General features: G+C 35.9%; 1 protein-coding gene across 2 annotated transcripts in view; it reads left to right on the forward strand.

Annotated features, from left to right (window-relative positions):
- The window catches only part of BIRC6 (baculoviral IAP repeat containing 6), a 177,765-nt gene that overhangs the window by 51,888 nt on the left and 98,249 nt on the right, over positions 1-27,628 (forward strand). Inside the window, exons 21-43 of one of the 2 annotated variants that reach the window (XM_054280068.1) lie at positions 116-263; positions 4,884-5,017; positions 6,133-6,279; positions 6,835-7,022; positions 7,658-7,972; positions 8,351-8,450; positions 8,948-9,162; positions 9,335-9,543; positions 9,838-10,184; positions 11,260-11,479; positions 12,424-12,557; positions 15,064-15,201; positions 15,974-16,101; positions 16,510-16,641; positions 18,600-18,815; positions 19,193-19,376; positions 19,753-19,908; positions 20,245-20,378; positions 21,954-22,107; positions 22,874-22,990; positions 23,906-24,060; positions 25,254-25,380; positions 26,221-26,331. In XM_054280068.1, coding sequence (XP_054136043.1) covers positions 116-263; positions 4,884-5,017; positions 6,133-6,279; positions 6,835-7,022; positions 7,658-7,972; positions 8,351-8,450; positions 8,948-9,162; positions 9,335-9,543; positions 9,838-10,184; positions 11,260-11,479; positions 12,424-12,557; positions 15,064-15,201; positions 15,974-16,101; positions 16,510-16,641; positions 18,600-18,815; positions 19,193-19,376; positions 19,753-19,908; positions 20,245-20,378; positions 21,954-22,107; positions 22,874-22,990; positions 23,906-24,060; positions 25,254-25,380; positions 26,221-26,331 — 3,909 coding nt within the window. The remainder of the gene's footprint in view (positions 1-115; positions 264-4,883; positions 5,018-6,132; positions 6,280-6,834; positions 7,023-7,657; positions 7,973-8,350; positions 8,451-8,947; positions 9,163-9,334; positions 9,544-9,837; positions 10,185-11,259; positions 11,480-12,423; positions 12,558-15,063; positions 15,202-15,973; positions 16,102-16,509; positions 16,642-18,599; positions 18,816-19,192; positions 19,377-19,752; positions 19,909-20,244; positions 20,379-21,953; positions 22,108-22,873; positions 22,991-23,905; positions 24,061-25,253; positions 25,381-26,220; positions 26,332-27,628) is intronic. The other variant, XM_054280069.1, reaches the window with a different exon arrangement.

Below are 27,628 nucleotides of genomic sequence, written 5' to 3' on the forward strand. Positions count from 1 at the left end.
GTCTGTATTCATACCATTAGATCATTATCACTTCTGTTGATTATCTTTTAAAGTATGCTTTCTCAGTGAAAAATTTATATCCTCTTTCACGTGAAATGATTTTATTTTAATGCAGGATCTGTGTACTGGTATTTTGTGTTGCTGAACTATGTAAAAGATGAAGATTTGGCAGGATGCAGCACAGCCTGTGCATCATTGCTGACTGCGGTGTCCCGTCAGCTGCAGGATCGCCTAACACCAATGGAGGCATTGCTTCAAACAAGGTACTAACAAATGTGGTTGTTGTAAACTTTATCAAAACAAGCCTGAGAACCATCCAACGCCATCCTTTGGTGTTGTGGAAAAGGTTGTGTGTTATCCTTTGCTGTATTTGAGCAAGAATTAATTTGCTAAGGTTTAGGAAAACAGTTTTAACTTGTGTGAAAATAAAGTTGAATTTAATTGCTGTGTCACATTTTAAATTAGCAAATATGTATGTGGTGTTTGAAGTCTGTGCAATCCTTAAGTTAGTATTTATGACTTATTGTAAGGACTAACACAGCATGTCAAATTTTGACTCTTGGAAGGAATTAAGTATACTGAATAGTTTCAGTTTGGCACAGTGCTTCACAAAGCTATAGTCTTTCAGTAGGTTGACAGTACATTTAACATATTTCTTCCAAAGGCCACATTCTAGGTGTAGAGACCTGGATTAATTTACTGGGAATGCAGGTTCTTCTTTTAAATTACATATCAGTGTAATTTAGGACTTTGATGTTGTTTCCATACTGAACTGATTGGCCATTTAACTTTGGATTTACATGATACGAAAAGGAAATTTCTGATGGTTCAGTTGTGTAGCAGTTTCCAAAGCTGCATTTTGGTGAAGGAAAAATGCTGCTGTTTGATATCTCTTTTAGTTGTGGTTTGGGTGTAAGAGTTTTCTTCCAAGTCAAACAAGATCAAGGTAGAAAAAGTTTGATGGAGGTTAGTTCAGAATTTTCAGGTAAAATTGCAAATGTAATAGAAAATGTAGTAAGGGAAGGTGTAGAGGAGGAAGAATATGTTTTAATTTTTGCATTTGTTTGTAAAGAACTATAATTCCAAAATACTTCATAAAAATTTAGTCTTGGGTGTTACACTTGGATCCTTATCCTGCTGTCTACTGCATTCCTCTACTTAGTTGTTAATTTATTTCACCATCTGTAGTCCTTACAGTTGATTAGACTTATCCCAGCAATATAAATGGTATCTAGAAAAATTTAGAATTTTGGAAAAATAAGTGAGTTGAACCAAATGAAGGAGAAAAAAGTGAAAATTACACTTGACATGAGAATGGCACCTTTCTGTAGGAATCAAGTTGTTCCTTCATATAAATTGCTTCCAAATACTTTCTTTAAACAGTGTATCTTAAATAGAAGGTTTTCCTCCTTTTCAGTTGCCCACTTTTGAATTTGGTACATGACATTTCAGATCACCTTCTGGTGAGCACATGCTGTCTGCATGGCAAGGGAAGATTTCTGAAGTGAGCCTGTTCTTGGTGTCCTTATAGCTTAGATTTTCTGGATGTTTCTAGATGATGTTTTACTGAGTTCCTTCTTGAAACTTAATTTGCTTTCTCTTTTAACTCCATAACCCCATAGGTAGTTTTAAGAGTAGCAGCAAATCCCTTTTTTGGTTACAACAGCTCTCTAGCAAGGACTGAGTATTTCTTGATTTAGTTTATTAATTCAGGCAAAATTTGTGGGTCTTTCTTTCACATGTCCATGGATTGAGACAATACTGTCATTTTTGGGTTTCTGTGTTTGTTTTTTTTTTAAAGAGAAATTAGTAGGCAGCCATAGCTTTCCCCTTTTTCCCTTTCCTCAAATTGTGTTGTATCTTTTTTGTGTACTTTTGTGTTGCAGAATTTAACGTATTGTGGTTTTCCCCTTGGTCCCAGGTGCAATAGGCTAACATCTGGTAATCTGCTAAAAGCAGATGTCTAATTAACAGATCTACAAATTCATAGGAGAATAATACTCATTTTACTATCATGTTGCTGCAATAAATCAAGTAAAGCTTGAAAGGATAAGGCCAGTAGGGTGTGTTACATGATTTGCAGTTCATAAAACAAAAAAGGGATTTTAGATAGGATTTTTGACTTTGTTACAAAAAAACAGGTTGATTTTGTCTCTAGCAAATCTAAAACAATTTCTCCAGCCTATTCTTGAAAGAATGAGATTCATGTAGTCACGGAATTACATTATTCTAAGTATTGTAAGGTGTTACATGGTTTAATTGTTGTTACCATTCGCACTTGAACTGTCTCTGGCTCTTGTCTAATCTGAAAACTCTCCTGCTGCTCCATTTAGTGCTTGTAGGGGGATAGAATGTAAGAAAATAAAGATAGTGTAGAAAGTAGTCTTTCCCCTAAGGAGTTGCATTTGGGCCAATTATCAAAGATTAGGAGCAGGCCTGACTTTAACAGGCCACAATTTTAATTTCTCCAATGAGAACAAGAGTGCTATAAAAGAGTGGGTTGGCTGGTTGAGACAGGAACTGATGTCAGTTGGCTCCTTTGTGAAGAAGAAAGAGTCAGTGATCTGAGGAGCTGACCACGAGAAACAGCAAGGAAGGTATGGAACTTCTGTGATAAGGAGACAACAGTATGGAACCCCTGCAATAAGATGACAAGTGCTTGTGTCCTCCCCACACTGGCACTGGAGAGCAGATTCTTTCATTCTAAACAAATTCGGGATGTCTGGAGTGTATTTTTATCTTCACTGTATTCTCCAGATCTGTAGTCATTCTTAAAGAATTTCCTTTGGCTTCTTTGGTTCTTGTCCTCCTTGTATTGTGGTACACAAAAATTTACACATTATTCTAGTTGAGGGCTCTGATGTATGAAATAGAAGAGGTATATCACAGAGTTCATGTTCATTACTGCATGGATGAATAAGGTGATTGAGTTTTTACATTACATTCTTCGTTTAGTCTTTGTTTTTTTGTTGGTGTACCTTCTATATCCTTTTTTGAAAAGGATTGCTAATGAAGCTCAAAACTGTGAACCTGATCATTCCTGCTGAAGAACAGGTAAAAGGCACTATGCTTGTTGAAATAAATCTGGGCTGGACAGCATAAATTAAACCCTTTGCAGTATGTTCAAATTCTGATTCTACTCTACAATACTCTTGCAGAATTTTGACATTTTATCACCTGCTTATTTAATAAATCAAACTATTTAAAATATGTAAGTAATCAGCGCTAGTGTTGAGCTCACCTGATTTATTTGTTTAAATGTTTAAATCAGAATGTTTAAATTCTGGTGTCTAAAGCAGGATGTGAAGGTACCACACTGAATTTTGTCTGAGCATTTTTGTGTGTGTTTTAACAGCCACTTTACAGGAGCGTATTGTCTTGGCTGGTGTGCAAAAAAAGGTCAGGCAGCAAACACATCAGTCTTGTCAGATGTGTAGGATGCACTGGTCCTGTCTAATGCATGCTTGTAAAGAGCAACCAAGTCTATCCTGTGTTGTTCTATGATCTTACAAAAGGGCAGATCATCTGAAAATTACAGATCAAGCCCATTTAACATTACATTTCCCAACCAAATTACTTAGAAGGTAGCAAATTTAAAATAACTTTATACTCAGAACAAAAAAAGTTATTTTAAATTTGCTACCTTCTAAGTAATTTGGTTGGGAAATGTAATGTTAAATGGGCTTCATCTGTAATTTTCAGATGATCTGCCCTTTTGTAAGATCATTCATCATTTTCTGATAATTGCAGTCATAGCATTGTGTGGCCAAAAGCACTGACCCCAGCTAATGGGGAAACATTTTGACAACCAGATAAGTCTAGAATCTGTTTTTACCTTGTTGCTGGTGTTGTATTCATGTGGACATTTACACTTCTATGATTACTTCATCAAAAAAGACATTTAAACATTCCAGCCTTGTCAGCATGTTGGGGGCTTTTACCTCAGCTGGTAAAGAAAAGAGGAACTGCTTGGAGGCAGAGGGAAAAGGGGGTGGAAGAACTTACTGCCTTTGCTAGTGTGTTTGTGGAAATATTTCAGATTTCCTCTGTCTCTTGCCAAAGTGCAGAGTGTTATGTTTCTCACTTTTGTATCTACACAGATGCATTTCTTTCTACTCTGGCTTAGTAATTTGGCCTGATTTCCATTTTTTTCCTCTTTTCAGTTGCTGGTAATAGGTATTTGCAAAGACTGAAAAAAAAGCCAAAACAAAAAACCCCACTTTTAAACAAAAACAAAACCACAAACAAATAACCCCATTGATTTTCATACTACTTTGGAGTTTCCTTTTTCTTGGCTTATAAAACCGTAATTGATTTGGGACCACTTCGAGTGATGGTGCTATTTTTTGCCCTCCAATACTGCCAGAGTAAATGCTATGAGTTTTCTTCTGTTGAGGTATTTATCACAAGTGTTGATTGGTATGCCTAGCAGCATTTCCTTTTTTAATTCTTACTTCAGCTGGAAGAACAAGCTGAGGTGGAATTTCTTCTCCTGTTTTGAAATAGTACTGTGTTTTTATTGACTTCAGACTAATGTCTCATTTACTATGTGCAGGTGCGTGTCTTGCTCATTGTCTAAGGCTTGTGGTTCTATTTCCATGTCTAGTGTGATTGTGTGTCATGTTTTCAGGATAATATTACATCTTCAGAACTCTTTAGTAATGAAGAGTTTCTTACTTAGCCTTATAAGCTGTTTGAAAATGCCATCAAATAAATAATTTTAATAAACTATAAGCAAGTGATAATTTCTAAGATGTGTCAAATGAATGAACAGGATAGTTTGGAGTATAATGAATCTGGATGGTAAAATGCTTGATCTTTTACTGTAAATAATTTCATAGGAGTTCTTACTGTGTGAATGGTGCTGTTTGTTTTATTTGCAGATATGGATTATACAGTTCACCTTTTGATCCAGTTCTGTTTGATTTGGAAATATGTGGCTCTTCTTGTAAAAATGTATACAACAGCAGTATTGGAGTGCAGTCAGATGAAATTGATTTGTCTGATGTTCTATCAGGTATGTATGTTTAATTTAGCAGTGATTGATTGTGGTAGAATTAGTAAATCTCTATTACAGTGATTTCTTTTCCTGAAGATGTGATTTTATATTTTCTAACCAAGCTGAAGTGCAAGGTATTCTCTAGCTCATGGTATCTTTTACATTTCCTGTGGCCTTAGGACAAGAAGAAAAAGCCTCTTTCTGGAATCTGTTATTTTCCTATCCTGTGGAATATCTCAGGGTAGAGATTAGACAGAAAGGCTGCTCTCATTCCCTGGGTCAGTCATCTAGGAATCATCTGTCACCTCTTTCAAGTAACTTCCTTGAGCTGTGTTATTATTCATTTAGGCTAGCAACACTCACATGAGCAGAGAAACTTAAATGGATTTTTCTGAAGTTGGAAAGCTGCCATATGGCATTCTTCTACTTAAATATAAAGGTTTAATGAGGGGGTTTTTTCTGTTTTAGAGGAGTTAAAATACCTGTAAAGCATATTTGTGTCTGTCTTCTCAGGTTAATTCATAAGTGAACCTTTAAACCCTGCAATGTCCTAAAGAACTAGATAATTTTTACATGTCAGGAAATTCTTTTCATAGCAAGTGTGTTCATCAGTCTTAGTGACTCCTTTCCTTCTCTTGTATGCTATTGCCTTTCTCCTTCCTGTCCCTTCCTCCATACAACTTTGTGAATTTATTTGGATATTGATAGTTATTAATAGTCTGGATTTTACACTAAATTTGTCTATGATCTTGGTTGGTCTGACAGTTTCTTCTTCCTTTATTGAAATATTGATGTTTTAGGTAACATCAATATTTTTTGCAAGCTAATTTGCTTTCAGTGTAGAAAGACTAGAGCATCCATATATTATTTTTTTCTGGAATTTAGAAGGTTATGCTATGCTTCTCTCACAGTTGGCAATTTGACTTATTAATATGCTCTTTTCAGATTTGACAGCAAATCCCCATTTATATTGAGGATATGATAATGTTAAGATTATAATGATGTTTCTTCTACAACATGAACTAATAAAATATGTGCATTATATTTAGTTGTCCCTTTTGACACTTCATGAATTAAAATGTCACTATGAAGAAAACATTGGCTGACTGTGCAGATACATGTTTCTTTTTCAGGAAATGGGAAAATAAGTAGCTGTGCGGCTGCTGAAGGTAGTTTTACTTCTCTTACTGGACTTCTGGAAGTTGAACCTCTGCACTTTACCTGTGTTTCAACAAGTGATGGAACTAGAATAGAAAGGGACGATGCAAGTACGTTTACTGGTATATACAATTTTTCATTTTTTCTACTTAGCATAGTTTGTTCCATAGTACATTTTTAATTTAACATAATGGCACTGTTTGACCAACTGACTGCTTGTAGTTTTCAAATATTGAAATGTTTTGTCTGTGATTTGTTTTTTTCTTAAATAATTTCTGTATGTGAAGAAAGCCATATGTTGGGTCTCTGAACAGATATGTGGAGTTAAACTTCTTGGATCTTAGCAAACAAAGTGGATTTTAACAATATTGACTTGAATCCGTTTGTTTCTATTGGAGAGTATAATGTACAAGCTTGCATCTTTACCTTACAAGCTTTTGTGGTGGAAGAATTCCAGCGCAATAGGTGGCTTTTCTGTAATCCAAGTGTTGCATGTATGACCAAGTGCGTAGTCTATAAACCATATACTTTGTAACTCAAGATGATGTTACCTTGTAGCAAGAACTGGATTAAAAAGATGCGGGTTTTGCATCACTCTGAACAATTTATAAGGAATTAAAGTTGTGTTTTATAATTTCTACATAGGTGTTTTATTTTGTTTGTTTGTTTCATGCCAGTGAGTACCTTTGGGGTTACCCCAGCAGTTGGTGGCCTCTCTTCTGGAACAGTTGGGGAAGCCTCGACCGCACTGAGTTCAGCAGCCCAGGTAGCTTTGCAGTCTCTCTCTCATGCAATGGCCTCAGCCGAGCAACAGCTCCAGGTGCTGCAAGAGAAACAGCAGCAGCTTTTGAAGCTTCAGCAACAGGTTGGAGGCCATTTGGCTCTTTTTAGTGCTGTATCTAAACTTCAGAAGCTGAGAAAGTAGTTGCAGAGCTAGATGGCTTTTTTTTCCTCCATAGTGTATTTGAGGAAGGAACTGCTCAGCACTCTGGTTTGCTCTTCTTTAGCAAAGTGCTGGTGGTGTCTCCCATGCTGCATTAGTCGTCCAGACTTAGTTTTTGTGTATTTTAAGGGTGGGTTGGGAGTTTGTAATAAAACCTAAGTCTTCATAAGTAGGTATATCAGTTCTAAATTGAAAAAGCATACCGAAATGAAAAGCATAGTTGCTGACACAGGGAAGTGCCAGTCATAAAGCCATTGTTAACTGGCCAGTGCTTGGCTGTGTTGGCTTTACTTTGCTGTTCAGTGGAGGGTTTTTGCCTTTTTTTTTTATTATTCCATATAATTACTCATGTTCCTCAGCTTGTGAGTCAAATTAAATAGTTTAATAGTTTAATTTTTCAGCTTATAGGTAAGCTTTTTTCAGCTTACCTGTATTGAAGGTAGCTTAGGTTTATTAAATCCAGTTGTATAATCAAAGTTGAACTTGTGGCTCAATACTACTCCCATGTTCACAAGTAGTATTATCTGCTACGTACATTGCTTTCATCTTCTCCACAGAAAGCTAAGCTGGAAGCAAAACTGCATCAGACAACGGCAGCAGCGGCAGCAGCAGCATCAGCAGTTGGTCCTGTTCACAACTCTGTGCCTTCCAATACAGTAGCAGCTCCAGGGTTCTTCATTCATCCTTCAGATGTCATTCCACCCACACCAAAAACAACTCCTCTCTTCATGACTCCACCTTTGACTCCACCTAATGAAGCAGTTTCTGCTGTTATTAATGCAGAGCTTGCTCAGCTTTTTCCTGGTTCAGTCATTGACCCCCCAACAGTTAACCTTGCAGCACATAACAAAAATACCAGCAAGTCTAGAACGGTAATTATTTTCTTTTTCTTAAAGAAACAAGATGCTGTAAGCATTACCAGGGTCTTAATTTGTAATTGAGTGCTAGTAAATATATATATATTTTTGGGTGAGATTTGAAACTGTATTTCTAAATTTATACCATGAGAAAAGAACTTATGAGAGCAAGATAGTATTGTTACAATACCTCATCTGATTTCTCTTTATTGGAGCTAGCTGAACTGTGTAAGGAGTTAATAATCCTTTGAACTTAGTAGTTCATATATTTTGATGGTTCATGCTTTAATCTAAGTGTAGTGAAGTGTTGTCAAAATTATGCATTTTTAAGAGTTCACAATAAATGCATAGATCTTAATCACTCAATTTTACTGATGTTTTTCCATTCCTCAGAATCCACTTGGATCAGGCCTTGCTCTTGCAATATCTCATGCTTCACATTTTCTTCAACCTCCACCTCATCAGTCAATTATCATAGAGAGAATGCACTCAGGTAAAACCACAATTCCTAATAGTACTTTTGACACGTGTTCTAGTAAGAAGTGGAATATTTTCTGGGGCGTTAAATAAGTTGCTTAGCTACAGTCTCTCTTAGCTTTCCAGAGTAAAGATATTTCTTGGTTTGTGTTCTGTGACACCTGTGAGCTTAAGACCTAGCACTTGCTGATAGTTGAAAAATGCTGGAGTCTTGGGGAATATGTTGGGTCTCAACAGACAACCTGTTCAAAAATAATGCATAAAAAGCAAAACAGCTTCGTTTACATTTATGCCAAAATTTTCTTCTCAAAGTGTTCAAGCTGTAGTGGGGGTTTCTGGGATTGTGCAGGTATTTGTAGCCTCAAGTATGCAAATATAGCTTTTAAACAATGCATAAACCTTTATATATCTTTTAAGCAATACATAAACATGGCTTTATTGTTTGAGAAGTGACATGTCTTGCTGGTTAGCACACACTGATCTTTCAGGCAATCCTGTGTTTTTCTTACCTAGGAGCAAGAAGATTTGTGACCCTGGATTTTGGAAGACCTATATTACTGACAGATGTATTGATTCCCACTTGTGGAGATTTGGCTTCTTTGTCCATTGACATCTGGACTTTAGGAGAAGAAGTGGATGGAAGGCGACTGGTAGTGGCTACTGACATTAGCACGCACTCACTTATTTTACATGACTTGTTGCCACCCCCAGTTTGCAGGTTTATGAAGGTAAAAGGATATTTTTTTAAGTTCTTGATGTTTGTTAGTACATGAACTTCCACTTAAGGTGTCTTCAGACCAAACTCTTTTGGGCTATACATTTTTAATGTATTTTTGACTTGATCTTTATCTTTCCTGTTTTGATACAATTGTGTTACAATATAGTTGCGTTTTCTTTCAGATCACTGTTATTGGTCGATATGGTAGCACAAATGCCAGAGCAAAAATCCCATTAGGATTTTATTATGGCCATACCTATATCCTACCCTATGAAAATGAGCTGAAACTAATGCATGATCCCCTCAGAGGAGAAGGCGAATCAGCAAATCAGCCAGAAATTGATCAGCATTTGGCAATGATGGTTGCATTGCAAGAAGACATACAGTGCAGGTTAGAAGAAAAAAAGTCTATTTCCTAATTATTTTAATGTAAACCACTGGGATATCATAATGTAGATTTTTTTTTTCTTCCCATTATTTTCTTCAGACCAAAAAATACTCACAATTCTACAACAGCAGAGTATTTTTATAGGAATAATAAAAACTATGCTGTATTTTTTTTCTGTATCTGTTTTAACAGTGCATTCACAATGGACCAGAAGTTGACTTCTGGCAGGGTGGTTGTCAAATGTATTGCTGTTTGCTAATGTGTATTGAATTGTGTTTTTTGAATATTTCCCTTTAGGTACAATTTGGCCTGTCATCGGTTGGAAATCCTTCTGCAGAGTATTGACCTGCCACCACTCAACAGTGCTAACAATGCCCAGTACTTTTTGAGGAAGCCAGACAAGGCTGTAGAAGAAGACAGCAGAGTATTTTCTGCTTACCAGGACTGCATTCAGCTGCAGCTTCAGCTCAACTTGGCTCACCATGCTGTTCAGAGACTCAAAGTAGCTTTAGGTGCAAGCAGGAAAACACTGAAGGAACAATCTGATCCAAAAGAGTTGATTCAGATGTCATCCACAGAGCAGCTACGCACCATCATTAGATACTTATTGGATACTTTGCTCAGTTTGCTACATTCGTCCAATGGTCAGTATTTTTTGAGGTTTTGATTTTTTTGTCATGTTAGTAGAAACAATTTCCAAGTATTTTTATTTCTTGACCTGTACTTTTCTACTATAATGCCTCTATTATAGTAGGTTTAGATGTAGAATCATAGAAATGTAGAATGGTGTTGGAATTTGAAGGCATCTTAAAGATCATCCAGTTCCAACACCCTACCATGGAGAGTGACACCTTTCACTAGAGCAGGCTGCTCCAAGCCACATCTACTGTGATTTTAGTAGGTGATAGCATACTTTGTAAAGTTTTACCATTGGCACCAAGCTGGCCTAACCACTTCCTGAAAAGGATAGGAGAAGGTGTCAGGGTCCTTCTGACTTTTGTGTAGTCCCAGCTGCATATTCCTTTTTCAGATAGTCTTTCTTGGGATGATCCAGTTTGCTGAAGTAACAAAACACTGCCCAGGCAGAATACTCAGGTGGTTCAGGTGGTTTTCACAGGCAGAATCACCTTGTGAAAGGATCTGTGAGCAATTGAGGCCAGTGCAATGCTGGAGATGGATTGGGCAGTTAGAAGCGGGCCGAGGAAGCAGAAGTTGCCTCAAGAGTAGTGGTGGTAATGGACTCATAAAACCAATATTTGTAGTTAGTTCATGATTTTTTGATATCCAGAAAAAGTTTCTATTTCCTAAGCTTGCCATTGAATGAAGTCTGGGCAAATTGAAATTGAAAAATTTGAGTAGGAGTTGGTGGTGTTTAAAAAAAAAAAAAAAACAAAAAAAGGAAACGTTAAGTTTCCTTTTCCGTTGATAAGTTGTTGTGTGATTTTCTGTGCCAGTTTGTTCTAAAACATGATGGAGACTTGGTTTTTGCTTCATGTAGGTTCTGTGGAGTATTTGCACTGACATAGTATTGGTTTGGTTTTGACCAAATGGCCTGGTCTTTGAGTTACCTACAAATCCCCATCTCCCCACATGTTCCCACCCCCTTTGCTCCTGTGCCAGCTAGTCTAATTGTAGTAGTTTAAAAAACTTACTGTAAACTTCTTCCTATGTTTTCAAGTCATTGTCTCTTTAAACAGAGGTGTTCTCTTTTCTTAAAAGGGCACTCAGTTCCTGTGGTTCTGCAGAGTACTTTTCATGCTCAAGCTTGTGAGGAGTTATTTAAACACCTGTGCATCAGTGGAACCCCCAAGATCCGATTGCACACCGGCCTTCTGCTGGTTCAGCTGTGCGGAGGGGAAAGGTGGTGGGGTCAGTTTCTCTCAAATGTACTGCAGGAATTGTACAATTCAGAGCAACTTCTCATATTTCCACAAGACAGGTGAGGTATAAATCTATATTGATACATTACGTGTGGATCAGTGAAGTAATTTCATTGTTCATAATTTAGCATTGGAGTTGACAAAATGAGACGGAAGGATACTTATCCATGGTTTTCACTGACTTAAGAAATAGACCCAAAGAAGTACTGCAGATGATAAATGTCCAATTGCAGTTATTTATTGCACCTATTTGGTTCTTACACCACAAAAAATTTGCTATTTTTTCTTACTTGGAGATCTTTGCATCCCTAGCAGGATTGCTGTCCAGTGTCAAAAATGACCTTCTCTTTTATCAGGCTTAAACCCTCATCATAGAGCTGGTTTCTCCAGTATTTGAAAGTGGGATTGAGACTGGAAGGTACACTGTTAGCATTCACTGCAAAAAACTGCACTGAGATAAGAGTAAGAATGTGTAGAGTTGAGCACTGAATGTTAGATATATTGATAAGTTCAGATTATTAATTGAGGTCTTTAATATTCTAAATGTTAGCATTTTATTTAAATCAAATGTATTTGCTGCTTAGAGGCTTTCTGCCTTCTTTGAATAGCAACATCTATATTCATACCTTTTTAAAAGAATAATAATTAATTTTTTAAATTAATTAATTCAAGAATATAAGAATTCATAGATTTCATTCTCTTTCCCTGCTATCAGTAATACGTAATAGGAAATAAAATGGATGAGATCTTGTTTCAGATGTGGAAGACTCTGCTGACCTCTTGAGGGTGAAAGAGATGTTCACCCTAAAATGCTGCACTAACCTTAACAATGATAAGAATGTGAAATCCAGTCTACTAGCTGGGCCACAGTACTGCTTTTTGTAGCAACCTGTCTGTGGCTCAGATGAAAGCCGAGGACAATAATGTCATATAAGGGGTCTTGCAGGATATTACGGATTCTGAAAAAGAAATAAAATCTTAAATATGTAAATTTTATTTTTAGGGTCTTCATGTTGCTTTCTTGCATTGGCCAAAGATCGCTTAGCAACAGCGGTGTTTTAGAAAGTCTGCTTAATCTCCTGGATAACCTGCTGTCACCACTGCAACCACATTTACCTGTGCACAGAAGAACTGAAGGTAGCCTTCTAATTTGGGAGATTATTTTCATATTCATTATAAACTGGAAAATTGAGACTAACTCACAATTTTTGGTGTATTAAAAGAAGAAATTGCTTGTTTACTATATTTCTAAAATACAGTTGTCTTTTAAAATGTGATTAATCTTCTTGTTCTTTAGGTGCTAAAAGAGATTCCTACCCCCACCCCATTAAAACTGAGCAAAATCTGTTTGGTTATTTGTATTTCAGCTAGGAAGCTTGGGCAGAGTGGGGGGAACATTCAAAGTATAGGCAGCTCTAGTGAATGAGTTTGGAATTTATTGGTTTGGCGAGAAATGCACCTTTTTGCTCATGAGATCCTTTCTAACTTTCAAGTTTTTGAGGTGAAACAGATACGAAAACAAGTTTAAGTGTATCTGTGTGGTTTCTGCAGACTACACAGTTTGTTTTTGTGGGGCTTTTTGTAATTACAAGGAATTTTTTTTTTTTATTCTAAAAATTTACTGAAATTATATCCTGCAAACTTGATTTTCTTTGAGTGTTCTCTTAACTACCCCGACGTTGACGCAAATTTTTATTTTTGAAAACATCACACCCTAGGCTACTTCATTTGTTATGTACAGGTAGCAAAGCATTACAGAAGATCAGTTGTTTAAAATTCTTAGCTTTGTGAGGTCTGTAAAGTGCCAGCTGAGGCTCTGTCCTTACAGACCTACAGCTGGTGTCAGAAGCTGTCCTATTGCTTCCCACTGATCTACCATGTGCTTTCTCTATCGGGGCCATATCCTGCTATAGTCTCTAACTAGTTTGAGGCAAACCCAAGCTTACATCTCCTCTACCTCTGTTTGCACTCTCCCCACAGCTTCCAATTCCTTTCATAGCTCTTGCCTTACTAGTTGTCCTCATGGAGGACTTTAGGAAGCAGAAGTAACTGATACTTCAGAGCTTTATTTGCTGGTCTTCCAGCTTCCTTCCTCCTGGACAGTACAGGTGAGTACTAGGGCAATATTATGTGTGGTGGAAGCATCAGGTATGGCAGAAGAAATTCCTATTTGAGAACTGTCACACATAAATCAGGGTCAAAGGGGTGAATACTTACTGGGGAAAAAGTGAAAAAGCAAAGGAAAATCAGAGCAAGAGGTGAGTGTTAGGAGTGGAGAGAAGTTGTAAACTTTGAGACTGGAAGAGGAAAAAAGGAATAAGCAAAAGACATTTGGAGGGAGGGAGGGAGAGAAGCTGAGAATTATTTTTTTTTTTGTGAGATAAATGGAAAATAAATGGTCTTGTTCTAACAGAAGTATGAAAAGGTATGTACTTCACTCTGCAGCAGGATCCTTTCTTTTTATTCTGCCATCGAAAAAGGTGTGTCGCAGTCACCAATGCGCCTCATTTCTGTTCTTGCAGTTTAGTCTGTGGTTCCAGTCCAGGTCCTGTTATGGACCTGTTGGGGTTTTTCCTCTGCCTCCATGGGATGGGGATGGGCTGCCTTCTGTCAGAGTGTGCTCAGGAAACTGCAGTTAACATGTCAGGCTGCATCCTAATGCTTGGATGCCAGCAGCTACATGTGATTGTGGATGGATCATTGCTGTGCCTTAGTTTTCTTGTTTGATCTGCGTTTAATAATAGTTGGAATTAATTGCAGCTTTTTTGAGGTCAGTGCATGAAAAGCACAGTGTAGTTACATGTGGCTCAGCACAGTGCACTGGTATGAAAATGTGGGTGTAACCTCTTGTGCTGATGTCTTTGCTATATTGACATGGTAGAATTATGCCATTTGCATAATTACTGTAATTAAGTGGTCATTATTTGCATATTATTACATATTTTTTTCTGGTTTTGTTGAGCAGTCGTGAGTTCACTTTGGAACTGTTTATTAGGATTTCCATATGCACAAAGATTTTTCTTGCATGATATGCAAGATAGGTTTTTTTCCTTTCTGCCTATACAAAAACACAGCATTTAAAGTGTGAGGCTGAACTAGGCATTAGCCAGTCTTTAGTGCCACCAGTGTCATTCATCTAGTCTAAAGTCATTCTTGGCTTTCCTGCAACTTATTCAGATAGCTACATGAAATGCACTCATGGGGAAGTCAAGATGGAGGTATCAGTATGCATGGTTATAACTATCTTATTGGAGCCCTGCTTGATGGAGGAGTTACCTACTGTAGAATTTGAGATATCTACTTCATGTACTTTAATGCAAGCAGCTGTCATTGTGCATTTGGTATTGAGGAAATTTAGACATTAAATTTTTGACTCTTTTTATTAAAAAATGCTGCTTAATTTTTAGCTTGAACAGTTGAGGTGAATCTTTTGACGTCCGACTTAACCAGACTAAGGGAACTGTGACATTTTCGTTTGCACCTAAGTTTTATACTGACTTCTTTCCTCATTTTTGAGTGCTCAGACTCTCTCCTTTTAAAAAACAAAAAGAGGGGAGTGGAGTCTGTGGCCTAGTGATGTGAAATATGTGATGTTTATGTCTTCAGAAATTTATTAAAGCACTGAAATTTGTTTATTTTGAAGGAGTTTTAGATATTCCCATGATCAGTTGGGTTGTAATGCTGGTGTCCAGACTACTGGATTATGTAGCTACTGTTGAAGATGAAGCAGCCACAGCCAAGAAACCTCTGAATGGAAAAGAGAGGGAACGCTTTTTGACAGGTACATCATCTTTATTATCAAAAGTTCATTCTTTGAGTATTGTTCTGGGAGGTGTTCAAATAACCGAAATTCCTTTTCTATTCACTTGAAAAAAGAGATTTTAAGAATGCAGGTTGTGGGTTTTTTTCATTCTTGTCTACTTATTTACATCTACATCTCCTTCTAAATGTAATCTCTTTTATTTTTTCAAGTGAAAAATGCAGGATTGATTTTAATTTGTGAAATGTCTGTATATTACCCTATGACTGGGACTTTACAATTGAACATGCACCATGTTGAGACACTTGGTATAAATGTTTTGGTATTTATATCCACTATTTTTAAATTGGCTTTTGTCTGGGTTTAATTTATTTCATAATAATAGTAGTAGCAATAATAATATGTACTATATATTGTTGTTGTCATCATAATTATCATCATTGTTATTTTTATTACTTTGATTAGCTATGGTTTTCTTCTAATATCTTTTCTAAAATTTAAAATAAAGCTTTTACATTATGAAGATGTTTTACTGTACTTACTTAGGACGAGTTGCTTGCCTGCTTATATGTTCTAAGAATAATGAAAAAAAGATGGTACCACTGCATTTTAATATCACACAGAAATTACTACTATGATTGAGGACAGTTGAATAATGCCAAGAGTTCAGTTTAGCTTGTTTCTTTAGTACTTAATATATGGAGATGCTAACCATTGAAACATAAAGGCTTTTCTCTAAAGTTAAATGAGGTTTAATAAGATGGATTAATTTTTAAAATTTTATTTCCATTAGGAAACCAGTGGAGTTTTATAAACAATAGCCTTCACACTCAGAGTCTGAGCAGATCTACTAAAGGCAGCAGTAGCCTCGATAGACTGTACTCACGAAAGATCAGGAAACAGCTCGTGCATCATAAACAGGTGACTTCCTGCATGGTAGTGCCCATTTTCACAGAAGTGTCTCATTTATAGGGCATCTCATTTCTTGAAACAACAGCTTTGGCATTGGGACTCATTCAGCCTTGCTTTGGCATAGGTCTGATTCTGTAGCTAAAGGCTGCCTAACTTCTTTGGCATTCATCTAAAACCATGGGGCAAGGGATCTGCTAGAAAAACACATGTTGGGCTGTACTGTTGTACTCTGTTGGACAATAAATATAATGTACTTTCTACATAAATCTGAGTACAAGCACCTAAGCTGTGATTTAAAAGTATTTTAAAAGCTCAAGTTACAGTTTGAACTGAAGATTGCTATCATGTGAACATACTGATCCTTTTAACATCTTATTGCTTAAATTTTCATTTATTCCTATTAACATTTTCTTTTAGCAACTTAACTTATTAAAAGCAAAACAGAAGGCTTTGGTGGAACAGATGGAAAAAGAGAAAATACAAAGCAACAAAGGATCATCATACAAACTTTTAGTAGAACAGGCAAAACTAAAGCAGGCTACTTCAAAGGTATGATGCTCTGAAACTGTAACTGACTTCTTGTCCTTTATGTGAAAAGACCTGTTCCTGCAAAGTCATTTTCGTCTTACTTTGACCTTATTACAAAAAGTTGTTTCATCATGGCTGCTATCAAGTATATTCTAATACTGAAAAAAGCAGCTATCTGGGAATTTATTGCTCTGTGAAAAATAGTTTATTGTTCTACAGGATTCTTTTAGGTAGTCATGGCCAAAAATACTAATAAATTTGTATCTTCAGGGATGCCAGTCATGTCATTAAACTTTGGATAACATACAGCAATAGAGAGATAAAGTAGGACTTTATGTGGGTAGCTTTCGTGCATGATGCTCTTCTAGATGCTTTCCTGGTTGAGTAATTGAAAATAATCATGTCAATATCTGTCTCCCTGAACTAATAAATACAACTTTTGAGAATTATTTTTGAAGTTTTTCATAAGCTCTTTAGCTTCCTGAAGGTACCCACCACTTCAGTTGTGGCATCTTGCAATAGGCCCCAGATATTGAGAGTTGATGATGTAGTTAAAGAATTGTTTTGGCTATGAGAGGAGATGCTAAAATTTAGGGATTTCAGACAATGACAACGTGGACTTTGCAGGGAACACAAAAAATATGTAAATCTTTCCAGCTACCAAGCTTAGATGATATTTTTCTTGAAATATCAATATTTTGAGAGAAATATTTCTCTTTAAATATTTACTCCCTAGTTCAAGAAGTATTCATGTCTGTTAGGATGCCTGAAAATAGGTCTGTGGGAGGAGATTACATGATGTTGGACCTTACAGGCAATCTAAAGGAAATCTTAAAATTTCTAGTAATTATTGAAAGAAAAATCACTAGCATAAAAATAAAGCCCTAAATTTTCACTAACTGTGCTTGTCATGAGCTGTTCTTTCCTGCACTATCTTCTGCTTTATTCCAGCAGGTTATACCAAGGGTGCTACTCCACTGGTAGCCCCTTGAGACACCTTTAAATGAGTTACTGGCTGAACTGTTTTAAGTCCAGCTGTTTTAAGTCTCACTTTATAATAACCATGTTGCATAAAAAAAACGTGTTGAACAAAAGATCTTTCCTCTTGTAGTTTCTTGTAGATAAGGTGTTACTGCACCCTTGAAAAGTTGCATTTTGTGTGTGTTTTGCTATTTTGCCTACTAATCACTTTTAGTTATGACAAGCTGTGAGTGACGTGAGACATGTACTGCATTTAGGAGAAAGTGAAACCTTTGTCTTACTAAATAGCTCTTTCTTTGGTCTACTTCAGTAGCTACTGCTTAAGTGAGATTATAAGAGGAAATTGTATTATCTAATGACTGCTAGTGTAGCTGATACAATGAGCTGAGCTGCTAAATGAATGCTCTTAGTGGATGACAGAATTAATAAAAGCACCTTCTTTTCTCCATTGCATGTAGGCCCTCTGTCAGAAAGGTTTTAGTTCAGAGCCATGATCAAAAATCAAACTAGTTCAATTTATGGTATGAATGATACATACTTTTGAATCATGGCAGTATTAAGAAATTTAGAAATTCCTGATGATTTATCAAATGTGAAGAACTGAAAAGTCAGTGTTCTTGTAAAAGTAAATTTCCATGCTGTTTTTATATGCAGTTTGCTTTATGTTAACTGTAGCTTTATGTACATGTGTGGAAATATGAAAGAAACTTTTAAAGTATGTATTTTCAATATGGGTTATAGTATACATAAGGCTTAATTGGCACTTTTGCAGAACTGAATTTGATTATGCATTTGTCATTTGAGATAACATTCTGCCAAAACAAATTTTTGCCAATAAAGTCTTCATTCCATTCCAGATTCTCATATATTTTTAGACTTCCTTCTATTTTTTTAAGGAGTTCCACGGTCTCTGTTATTGCTGCCACACTGCTACATTGAGAATGGATTTAGAGGTCAGTTTTAAACTGTAACTGTTGTTTCAAATTTAATTTCTGCAGCACTTCAAGGACTTAATACGCCTGCGTCGAACTGCAGAGTGGCCTCGTTCTTCCTTAGATACAGAAGTATCAACAGCAAAGGAAACTCCAGAAATTGAACCACTTCCCTTTACACTGGCACACGAACGCTGCATTTCTGTAGTGCAAAAGCTGGCACTCTTTCTCTTGTCCATGGACTTTACTTGTCATGCAGATTTACTTCTTTTTGTTTGTAAGGTAAACATAATATGGAGCATCACTGTGTAGCTGCAGTAGCAACCACATTACATTAGTTTTCTATTGCTGCATTTTTGCTTGTTTGATGGTAAGAATTAACTGCAGCACTAAAATGACTGCTCATTTCTGGTGAACTAGTTTTTCTGATCTGTCACATTTTGTGTGACTTACAATATTGTGGCTTCAAAATTGCATGGAAAACTAACTTTAAAAAAATATCCATGTAATTACACTTGTAAAATTCTCAAGTATGAGCTGGTAAAAAATACCTGATTTATTTATAAGCAAAATCTAATAATCATAGAAAATAAAGTTATTATATACTTTCATAGGGTTAACTATGAATAGGCATATATTTCTCTTTCTTATTTTAATAGGTTCTTGCTAGAATTGCAAATGCTACAAGACCAACAATTCATTTATGTGAGATTGTAAATGAGACTCAGTTAGAAAGATTATTGCTGCTTCTTGTTGGAACTGACTTTAACAGAGGAGACATCTCCTGGGGAGGAGCATGGGCTCAGTATTCTCTGACTTGTATGCTGCAGGACATTCTAGCAGGTTTGTTTTTAGATCATTGTTTAGAAGGTATCTTGCACTTGAATCTTTCTTCCTTTAGTATTTTGGGGGGGAGTTTATCACTATGTTAATCTGCTGACACAGTCTAAATTATTAAAAAACCCCAAAAAATCATAACATTTAGGTTAGTGTGCAAAAATGTGATTTAAAATTGCAATTAGAGTGACTTGTACATTGAAAAGTTAATTTTATGTGACCTGATTTTTTGAAAATTATTCAGAACATTTCCCCATGAAGAAATAAGCCCCCAGAGGATTTAGAGTTACATGAAAAAAATGACATTGGCGTAGACACTGGGATGTTAATTTATAATGGGAATAAAGTTTGAAATTAAGTTGTCTGCTAATTTAATACCTAGGAGAGTTGTTGGCACCTATAGCAGCTGAAGCTATGGAAGAAAGTGCTTTGGGAGAAGATGCTGGAGCTTCAGCTGGAGATTCTGATGACTCTCTCCAGCAGGCCACAGTTCAGTTAGTGGAAACCATAGATGAGCCTTTGACACATGACATTACAGGTAAATTATTCCATAATTCTGTATATGCGTATTTATTGTAAAGAGTAAAAAAATAATTTTACTCATCTATCAAGATATCAGTAAAAGACTTTTTGGTGATAGTATAAATAGTTTTGGATAATATAGGCAGATTGAGTAATTAAGTTAGTTTTACATCTGGCAAGTAAAAAATGGTTATTTTTCATATTCTTTTTAAAAAGGCAACTTGATTGTATATTTTAACTTTTTCCACAAAGTTTAAATACTAAAAAGGTTAAAATTATCTGTTAAGCGTATTATGCATCCTCGTTGTATAATTTTAACTTGCTAATGTTAATATTCTTTTAATGATTCAAGGTGCTCCACCCTTGTCTTCATTGGAAAAAGATAAGGACATTGATCTTGAATTACTGCAAGACCTGATGGAAGTTGATATTGATCCTTTGGATATTGATTTGGAAAAAGATCCCCTTGCAGCCAAAGTCTTCAAGGTATGTCATACCTAAATTTTCAAGATAAACCTTACATGTGAGATAGAAAAATCCTTACTCCCTCACACTTCTTCAGTAGTGGTATTTGATATCTTAGACCTGCTGCTACTTTTTTGTGATGTTTAATCTGGAATGACAGGAAAGAATGCAAATATTCACTTGTCAGTTGGCCACAAAATATTTCACCTTTGCATGAAGATACTTGTGTAAACAAGAGGTTCTGAGTTTACTCACATATTAGCACATGTTGAAGACAACAAATGCATAATAAACAAGATCCAGTCTGGTTCTTTTTCTTAAGAACAGAGCACCATTTGTGTGACTGATCTTGAGATGAGTTTATGTTGTTAGTATTGTATTTATAAAAGGAGGCCAGTAGCTTGTGCTCAGATTGGCTTCAGACCATGAAGAGCAACAACTGACTTCAAAATTTACTTCACTGGGGAACAAGAAAATTACTAAGTACTTTTATACTTAAAATTAAGGCTAAATATACATATGTTGTACAATTACAATGTTCTCAATGTCTATGAAAAATCAAAAATATTTAGACTTTAAAGAAACACACTGTTCATAATGAAATCTTGAGTGTCTTTTCTGTGTTAAGAAGGATAACATTTGGAGTTTTTCCATGTCTCTCACTCGTGACTTAAACCTCTCATTTGAATTAACCTGAATTATCTGTCTCACCACTTGCTCAGAAAACACTGAATTTTTTTTTCTGTGTTCCCTCATATGTCCTTCCACCCATTACCTATCATGTAAACATTTTTTTCTTTAAATCACAGTCTACCACCAAAAATTACACTTACTGCTGAATTTCTGTGTTACTGATGTTTTCTGCCTTCTTTATTCTCCTATCATGTCATGTGGCAGTACTCTTTAGTCTGCTTCATCCAAGATATCTTTATTGTCTTATTACCTGCTTTGATGTCTACCAAAAAAATCCCCATAAAACTTCTTGATTCTTCATCCTTCTTAATATTTGCTTCCTTATCTCAAAAATAACAGTTGCCCTTGGATCTCACCATTAAAAAGACCAGCATATGCAAATTGCCTTTATACAGTGTTACATTACTTTTTTCCTTGTGCCCATATGCTTTGTTAGTGTCTTAAATTATGACACAAGTAGAGATTACTCAGCTGTTTCTTTTTCAGAGCCCAGTGCAAATAGCCCCTGAGCCTCACTGAGGCTTCAAGATACTTAATTAGTACAGTTAATAGTATAGTATAGTAGTCTGTCATGATAAATACCTCCTCAAAACATCTGTGTAATGCTCTACTTCCAAATTTACAGTATGGTACAAATGTGAGAAGAAAAACTGATGTTGCCATTTTCCAATTGTCTTCTTGAATCTTTGAGGCAGGAACTACACTGCTGGATTTTGATAATCACTAAAGATTCACTAGCTTATACCACAGTAAGGATTGAAACAATTTTCTAAAGCTATCAGAACCAATCTTCTGGTTTTAATTTTTTTTAACTTCCACATTTGTTGTCAGTTGTGAAAAGCTTTGGCAATCTAAAGACTTGCCATTTATAGTTTTTCCTTTGTTTTTTGTTTATTTTTTAAGCCTATAAGCAGCACCTGGTACGATTACTGGGGTGCTGAGTATGGCACCTACAATTACAATCCTTACATTGGTGGTGTTGGAATTCCAGTTGCAAAACCACCTGTAACTACAGAGAAAAATGGATCACAAACTGTCAGCATATCAGTCTCTCAAGGTAAGCAATGAATTGAAGTTCTGTTCATGGTCTCTTTTCTGTAATACTGTATTTGACACCTTAGGACAAGAAATTACTTCAGCAATATCTATGTATTTTAAGATGAAATAATTACATTTTATATATGCCTTTTTTTTTTTCCTGTAGTAACTGAGAGAATATAATGTAAAACTTACATTTTAAAAAGCCCAGCATAGCAGAAAATCTTATTTTCTAGCATTTTGGAATGTACTTATAGGCAGTTTTAAATAATTTCTATTTTCTCAGGAAATTTTGGAAGCTCTTTTGTATTTGGCTCTACCCCAAAGGAGTGAAGTGGCACAGTTGTTTAATTTGTAGGAGTACTACTGAAATGGGTGATAAATTTTTCTTTTGCCACATTGGGAAAAAACAGCTTTTTGGTTCTTGTTTGAGAGCTGTTGCCTTAGGAAGAAATGACTTGAACATATGCAGATTGTCATGTGTGATAGTAAAGTAAGTGTGGAAAGAAATTTGGGTCTGTTTCACAGAAATACAGTATTTTAATAATTACATATTTCAGGTTTGTAAGAATGTTATCGAAAGTTAGAGGAACAAAGGTGAGATGAGCTCAGTTGTTCAGAGCATGTTGCTGATAACAGCAAGGTTGTGGGTGCAATGCCCATATGAGCCATTCTCTTAGGAGTTGGATCCTTGTGGGTCCCTTCCAGTTCAGTATATTCTATGATTCTGTAATTATGTATGTCCTTGATATACTCAGTTTTACCTTTTTTGTTGCCTCCTGTAGCTTTAGATGCACGTCTGGAAGTTGGACTTGAGCAGCAGGCTGAGCTGATGCTGAAAATGATGTCCACACTGGAGGCTGATTCCATTCTACAAGCATTAACAAACACTTCTCCTACATGTAACTACATGTTGTCAAATCATTCTCTTCCCATAATGATCATGATGCTTTGAAGTTTGCAGTAATGTTTTCTGTAGTCACTTAGTAGCTGGGAAAAAGTTACATTTTGCTTGCATTTTCTTATTAGGCTGAATTTAAGAGATTGCTCTTTATTCAGATTTTTGATTAACTTACATGCCTTTATTTAAGACATTTTGTGAAACAGTCAATTATGCATGTGGATTATGCTACAAAGAAGGGAAAATTTTCAGTTTTAGGTCTAGGTGCAAGCAAACATTAACCTCCTGTGTGAAGCTTCCTTCTTGGTGTTTGAAAGCTCTTTGCATTTGACAGTTACACTTACTACGTGATGAAAGTGAAAATACTTCAATACAGTTTTGAACTCAGATGTTCAGTGAACTTTATGTTACAAAAACACTCAGAGTGTTTTACTTTTGAACCTTTTTTCATTGAGTTGTGCTGCCCATCTTGTTAAAATGTGTTTCTTTGTAGCCCTCTGGGTATTTCAATATACATGCAGTCATTGGCTGAGCATGTAGTGATGGAGTAGGTTTAGTGATATCTTGAGAGTTTATTCTCTGGAAGTTCATTATTGTCTGCAACAGTTGCACTGTAATGGATAAAAGAGATGTTCCAATTGTTTGTCTTACCAGGGCACTGCTGCAATACCTGTGAAAATGTATTTGTGTGGACTCAGTTCCAAACAGTTTTTGTGAAGATGGAAATGTTTGATATTCAAGTATGCTACTGCTATGGCAGTCAGTAGTCCAACTGAACACTATGTTGAAGATATTCTTCTAAATTATAAAAAGTGTCCTTCACTTAAGTACAAAATGCAGGAAATAGTTATGAAATGACTTCTGGCAACTTTTCAGAGTAATTCATGGGGGGATGGTGCCCTGTTTTGTTTTCCAGTGACGCAGTCTCCCAGTGGCACAGATGATTCCTTGCTGAGGGGATTACATGCTGCTAACCAAAATGCCCAGCTGATTGTGCAGTTGTCATCTATACCTATGCTGAGTGCATGCTTCAACAAACTCTTTTCCATGCTGCAAGTCCACCATGTTCAGGTAGAGAATTTTGAATTTTAAATGTTCTGATAGTATTTTTCTCTAAATTTGAGAGTTGTTTTCCACTACTACTTGCTACTTAGGATTCAAGTAATCTGTTAGGTTATGTGCTTCATTGCTTATGAATATGTCATGGACAACAGTACTGTAATAGACAAATTACAACAATGTACTAAACAAAGCTCTGAAAGCCTTTGCAAAAGCAGGCATTGCTTGTTACAGTGGAAAACTGGTATACATTTGCATATTTAAAAACAAGTTTGTATGTCCACTGAATGATAATTGTTTGCTTATTAATGAAAAATGTCATTAAGTGACACTTAATGACAAATGGAGATTTGTGGAGGTTTTCAAAACCCAGTTGAATAAACCCCCAAGTGACAAAGTCTGATATCTTCTTTGGCATTTCTTTGAGCAGATGAGATTGGATGTCTTGCAAAGGTTCCTTCCTATCTGAGTTATCCAGTGATCCTGTATGGTAATAGCAAATGTGAAAGTTTGCTTTTTGAGAAGTCACTGGTTTAGCAATGCTTTTCTTGAGTCATACAAAGGAATGCCATGCATGCTATATATATGATTAGATGCCTGCCTCCCTCTTGATATTTTGATAGAATGGCTGACTCCATCCCTCAATTATTCTTTACATGAGAAAGTGCTTTGGATGAGATGTTTAAACATCCTTGGTGCTTCCCCAGAATATCTAAAGTTATGTTCCTCAGGGTAATTATTCAGAGTAAGCATCAGCATCTCTGAGGTTTCTCATTAGATAAATGGGCCTTTTGAATCATTTTGGTTGACTGGGAAACTATCATTTTAATAACATTCCAAAAGCTTCCCTGCAAACCTGTAAGCCTACCTGTACATGTTACAGATATAGGGTTATGATAAAGATATTTCCAAATAGTGTGTGAAGCTGCATTTTCTTAACACAAGTTTGAAGAAATTTCTTCAGAGAAGTTATTTGGAAGAAATCAATTACAAAAACAATAGCAGAAGCATTTGCTAGTTAGGCTGAATTTGCCTTGAATATTATGTTTGGGCAGAATTTTCAAATCCAGTGAAAGAGAGAGTGTGTGTGTGTGTGCAGGGAAATAGTAGCAGCTGAGAATGTAGATCAGGCTTTTAAAATTAAAATTTTGATGCTCTGGGGTTCTGAGTTTGTTCTCATAGTGGGTTTTTTCCCTTTCTTTCAGCTTGAATCCCTATTGCAGCTATGGCTCACGTTAAGCCTGAATTCCAGCTCCTCTGGAAGTAAAGATAGTGGTGCTGATATTTTCCTTTATAATGCTAACCGAATACCTGTTGTTTCCCTAAACCAAGGTAAAATATATTAAATGTGGGAAATAAGTTTATGTTTGGGTTTTTTTTAAATACTCAATTTTTAATAATAAGCAAGAAGTATTACAGTAAGTATTTTTGATAAGATCTGTGTTGAGATAATTTCTATGTTCTTATTAAAGAACTCTTGGTCTCGTTTTCTTCTTAAAGTGGAAAACACATTGCTAGAGTGTAACAGAGAGTTGATTCATTCAATTTTTATAAAATGGTAAAATCTGTGGTTCTTAACTCAGAATTATTCCCAAGAGGACTCATTAAAATATGCTTCTTAGTCTGAGATGAACTCTGCAACTGTATGCATTTTTCTGACAAATTTAGTCTCCTTTATACCATCCTATGATGCCTCCCTTAACAAAGAGGTCAGCAGAGTGGGAAAGCTCCATTACTGTTGAGCATCAGACTACTAATCTAGTATGAAGGCATGCTGAATTTTATTTTTTTTTTGCAATATGTTATACTATTTAATCAAGAAAGTCTATGGTATCTTGTGATAATTAAAAATGTTAATGCCTGATATAATGAACCTGTTACACTGATTTCCATGAGTACATTTGAAACGAGTTTCTTTGTATCATTTTCTTTGAGATATCAGGGTCTGTACACTGTAAAAAGTTCTGTGGGCCAGTTCCTGTGAAGTGTTTTCCTAATTTCAGCAATGCAACAGTGGTTGCAGGAACAGTGACAACAATTGTCAAAACAAAATGGATGCAAGGAACAATAATATTGATAACAATAATCAGCATAGCACCTTGCAGTAAAAATTAGAAATTTATAGTGATACCTTGAAGATTAAAACTTGGAAAAAACTGTTTTTCTTGACAGCTTCAGTAACTAGCTTCCTGTCAGTTCTGGCATGGTATCCTAATACGTTACTCCGGACGTGGTGCCTTGTGCTTCACAGCCTAACACTCATGACAAATATGCAGCTTAATGGTAAGTTTGTTTGGTTGGTTTTCTTATGTTGACAGTTTTAGAGATGTACAAATGAATGTTGCTTCCATCGGAAGACTTCCAGAATATTCCTTCTGTCGTGTGCATGCTTTTGTTCTCCATTAACTTCGGGCTTTTCAAGAGTGAGCTCCTTGAATTGCTTATATCATGGGAAACAGAAACTCTTATGATAAAAGAAAATGTCATTATAAGTAAGTCATCAGTGTCTTCCAAAAAACATTTTAGGACTAGCTAATGATCTCTGGGAATTAGTTGTGTAGTATGAGAAGAAGTGGCAGAAAGGGGTGATTAAGTTGCTGTGAATGAGATTGAAGTTTTTCTGACAGAGTAGGAATATTTTTGTAAATATGCAGGCACCAGTCACTGCTTATATTAAGCTATCTGAAAATAAGCCCCCAGCAGCTGAATCTATTAAAATAGAAATCCAGCCATTTCATTTCCCTATGCATACCAGAAATATCTCATATTCTCTATATTGCTCTATAACACACTAGAAATAATCTCACTTTGTGAATGAGATTTTGCCACAACGCTGATAGAAATTAAAGGAAGTAGTTTTTAAATATTGCCTATGAATCTTTTTTTCATATTTGCCATTTCAAGTCATTGACTGTAAGATGCACTTTGTTTGCAAAATTTTTACTTTCTGTGATGTTATTTAGAATTCAGTCTCACAAAAATCTGCTGAAATTTTTGCCATTAGATGAAGAAGTAGAGCAAAAAACTAATGAAAGAGACTTATGCACAAACTGAGACTTCACTCTTATTCATAGTATTTGAGAATCATGGCCTGATTTCTGGAATAACAGCCTTTAGTTAACAAGCATATGTACTGTCAACTCTTGAGTCAGTCACACCTTATCAGAAGGGATGAGCACATTCAGACCTATGTGTGAATGTCCCTGCAACCTCCCCCAGGGTGCAGTTGTACACCTGAGCCAGTCGTGAAAGGGAGAACAATGGCATTTATCAAAAAGCATTGTCCCTCTTCCACAGGATCTGTTTCATATGTGCTTTTTTCAGGACTTTGAACTGATTCAGTGTACTACTATTGCAAGAGTAAGGCTTCACATTGAGTAAAGCTGATTTGTTTGATCACTGAAGGGTGTATTTTGATTCAAATTCCAGTCTTTAGAGTTCTTATCTGTTAAGCTCCCTGCAGTTTTATTCTGAGAAGTCTTTACATGTGCCAAGAACAAAAATACTATGATTGTTTACAGGATAACAGAACACTTGGTCTCTGTCTGACAAACTAAAAAATGCACTAGAGCCTTATTGA

The sequence above is a fragment of the Melozone crissalis genome, unplaced genomic scaffold (assembly GCF_028551555.1).
Source record: "Melozone crissalis strain CALT ecotype California unplaced genomic scaffold, PUWL_Pcris_2 ptg000027l_1, whole genome shotgun sequence".
Classification (NCBI taxonomy): domain Eukaryota; kingdom Metazoa; phylum Chordata; class Aves; order Passeriformes; family Passerellidae; genus Melozone; species Melozone crissalis.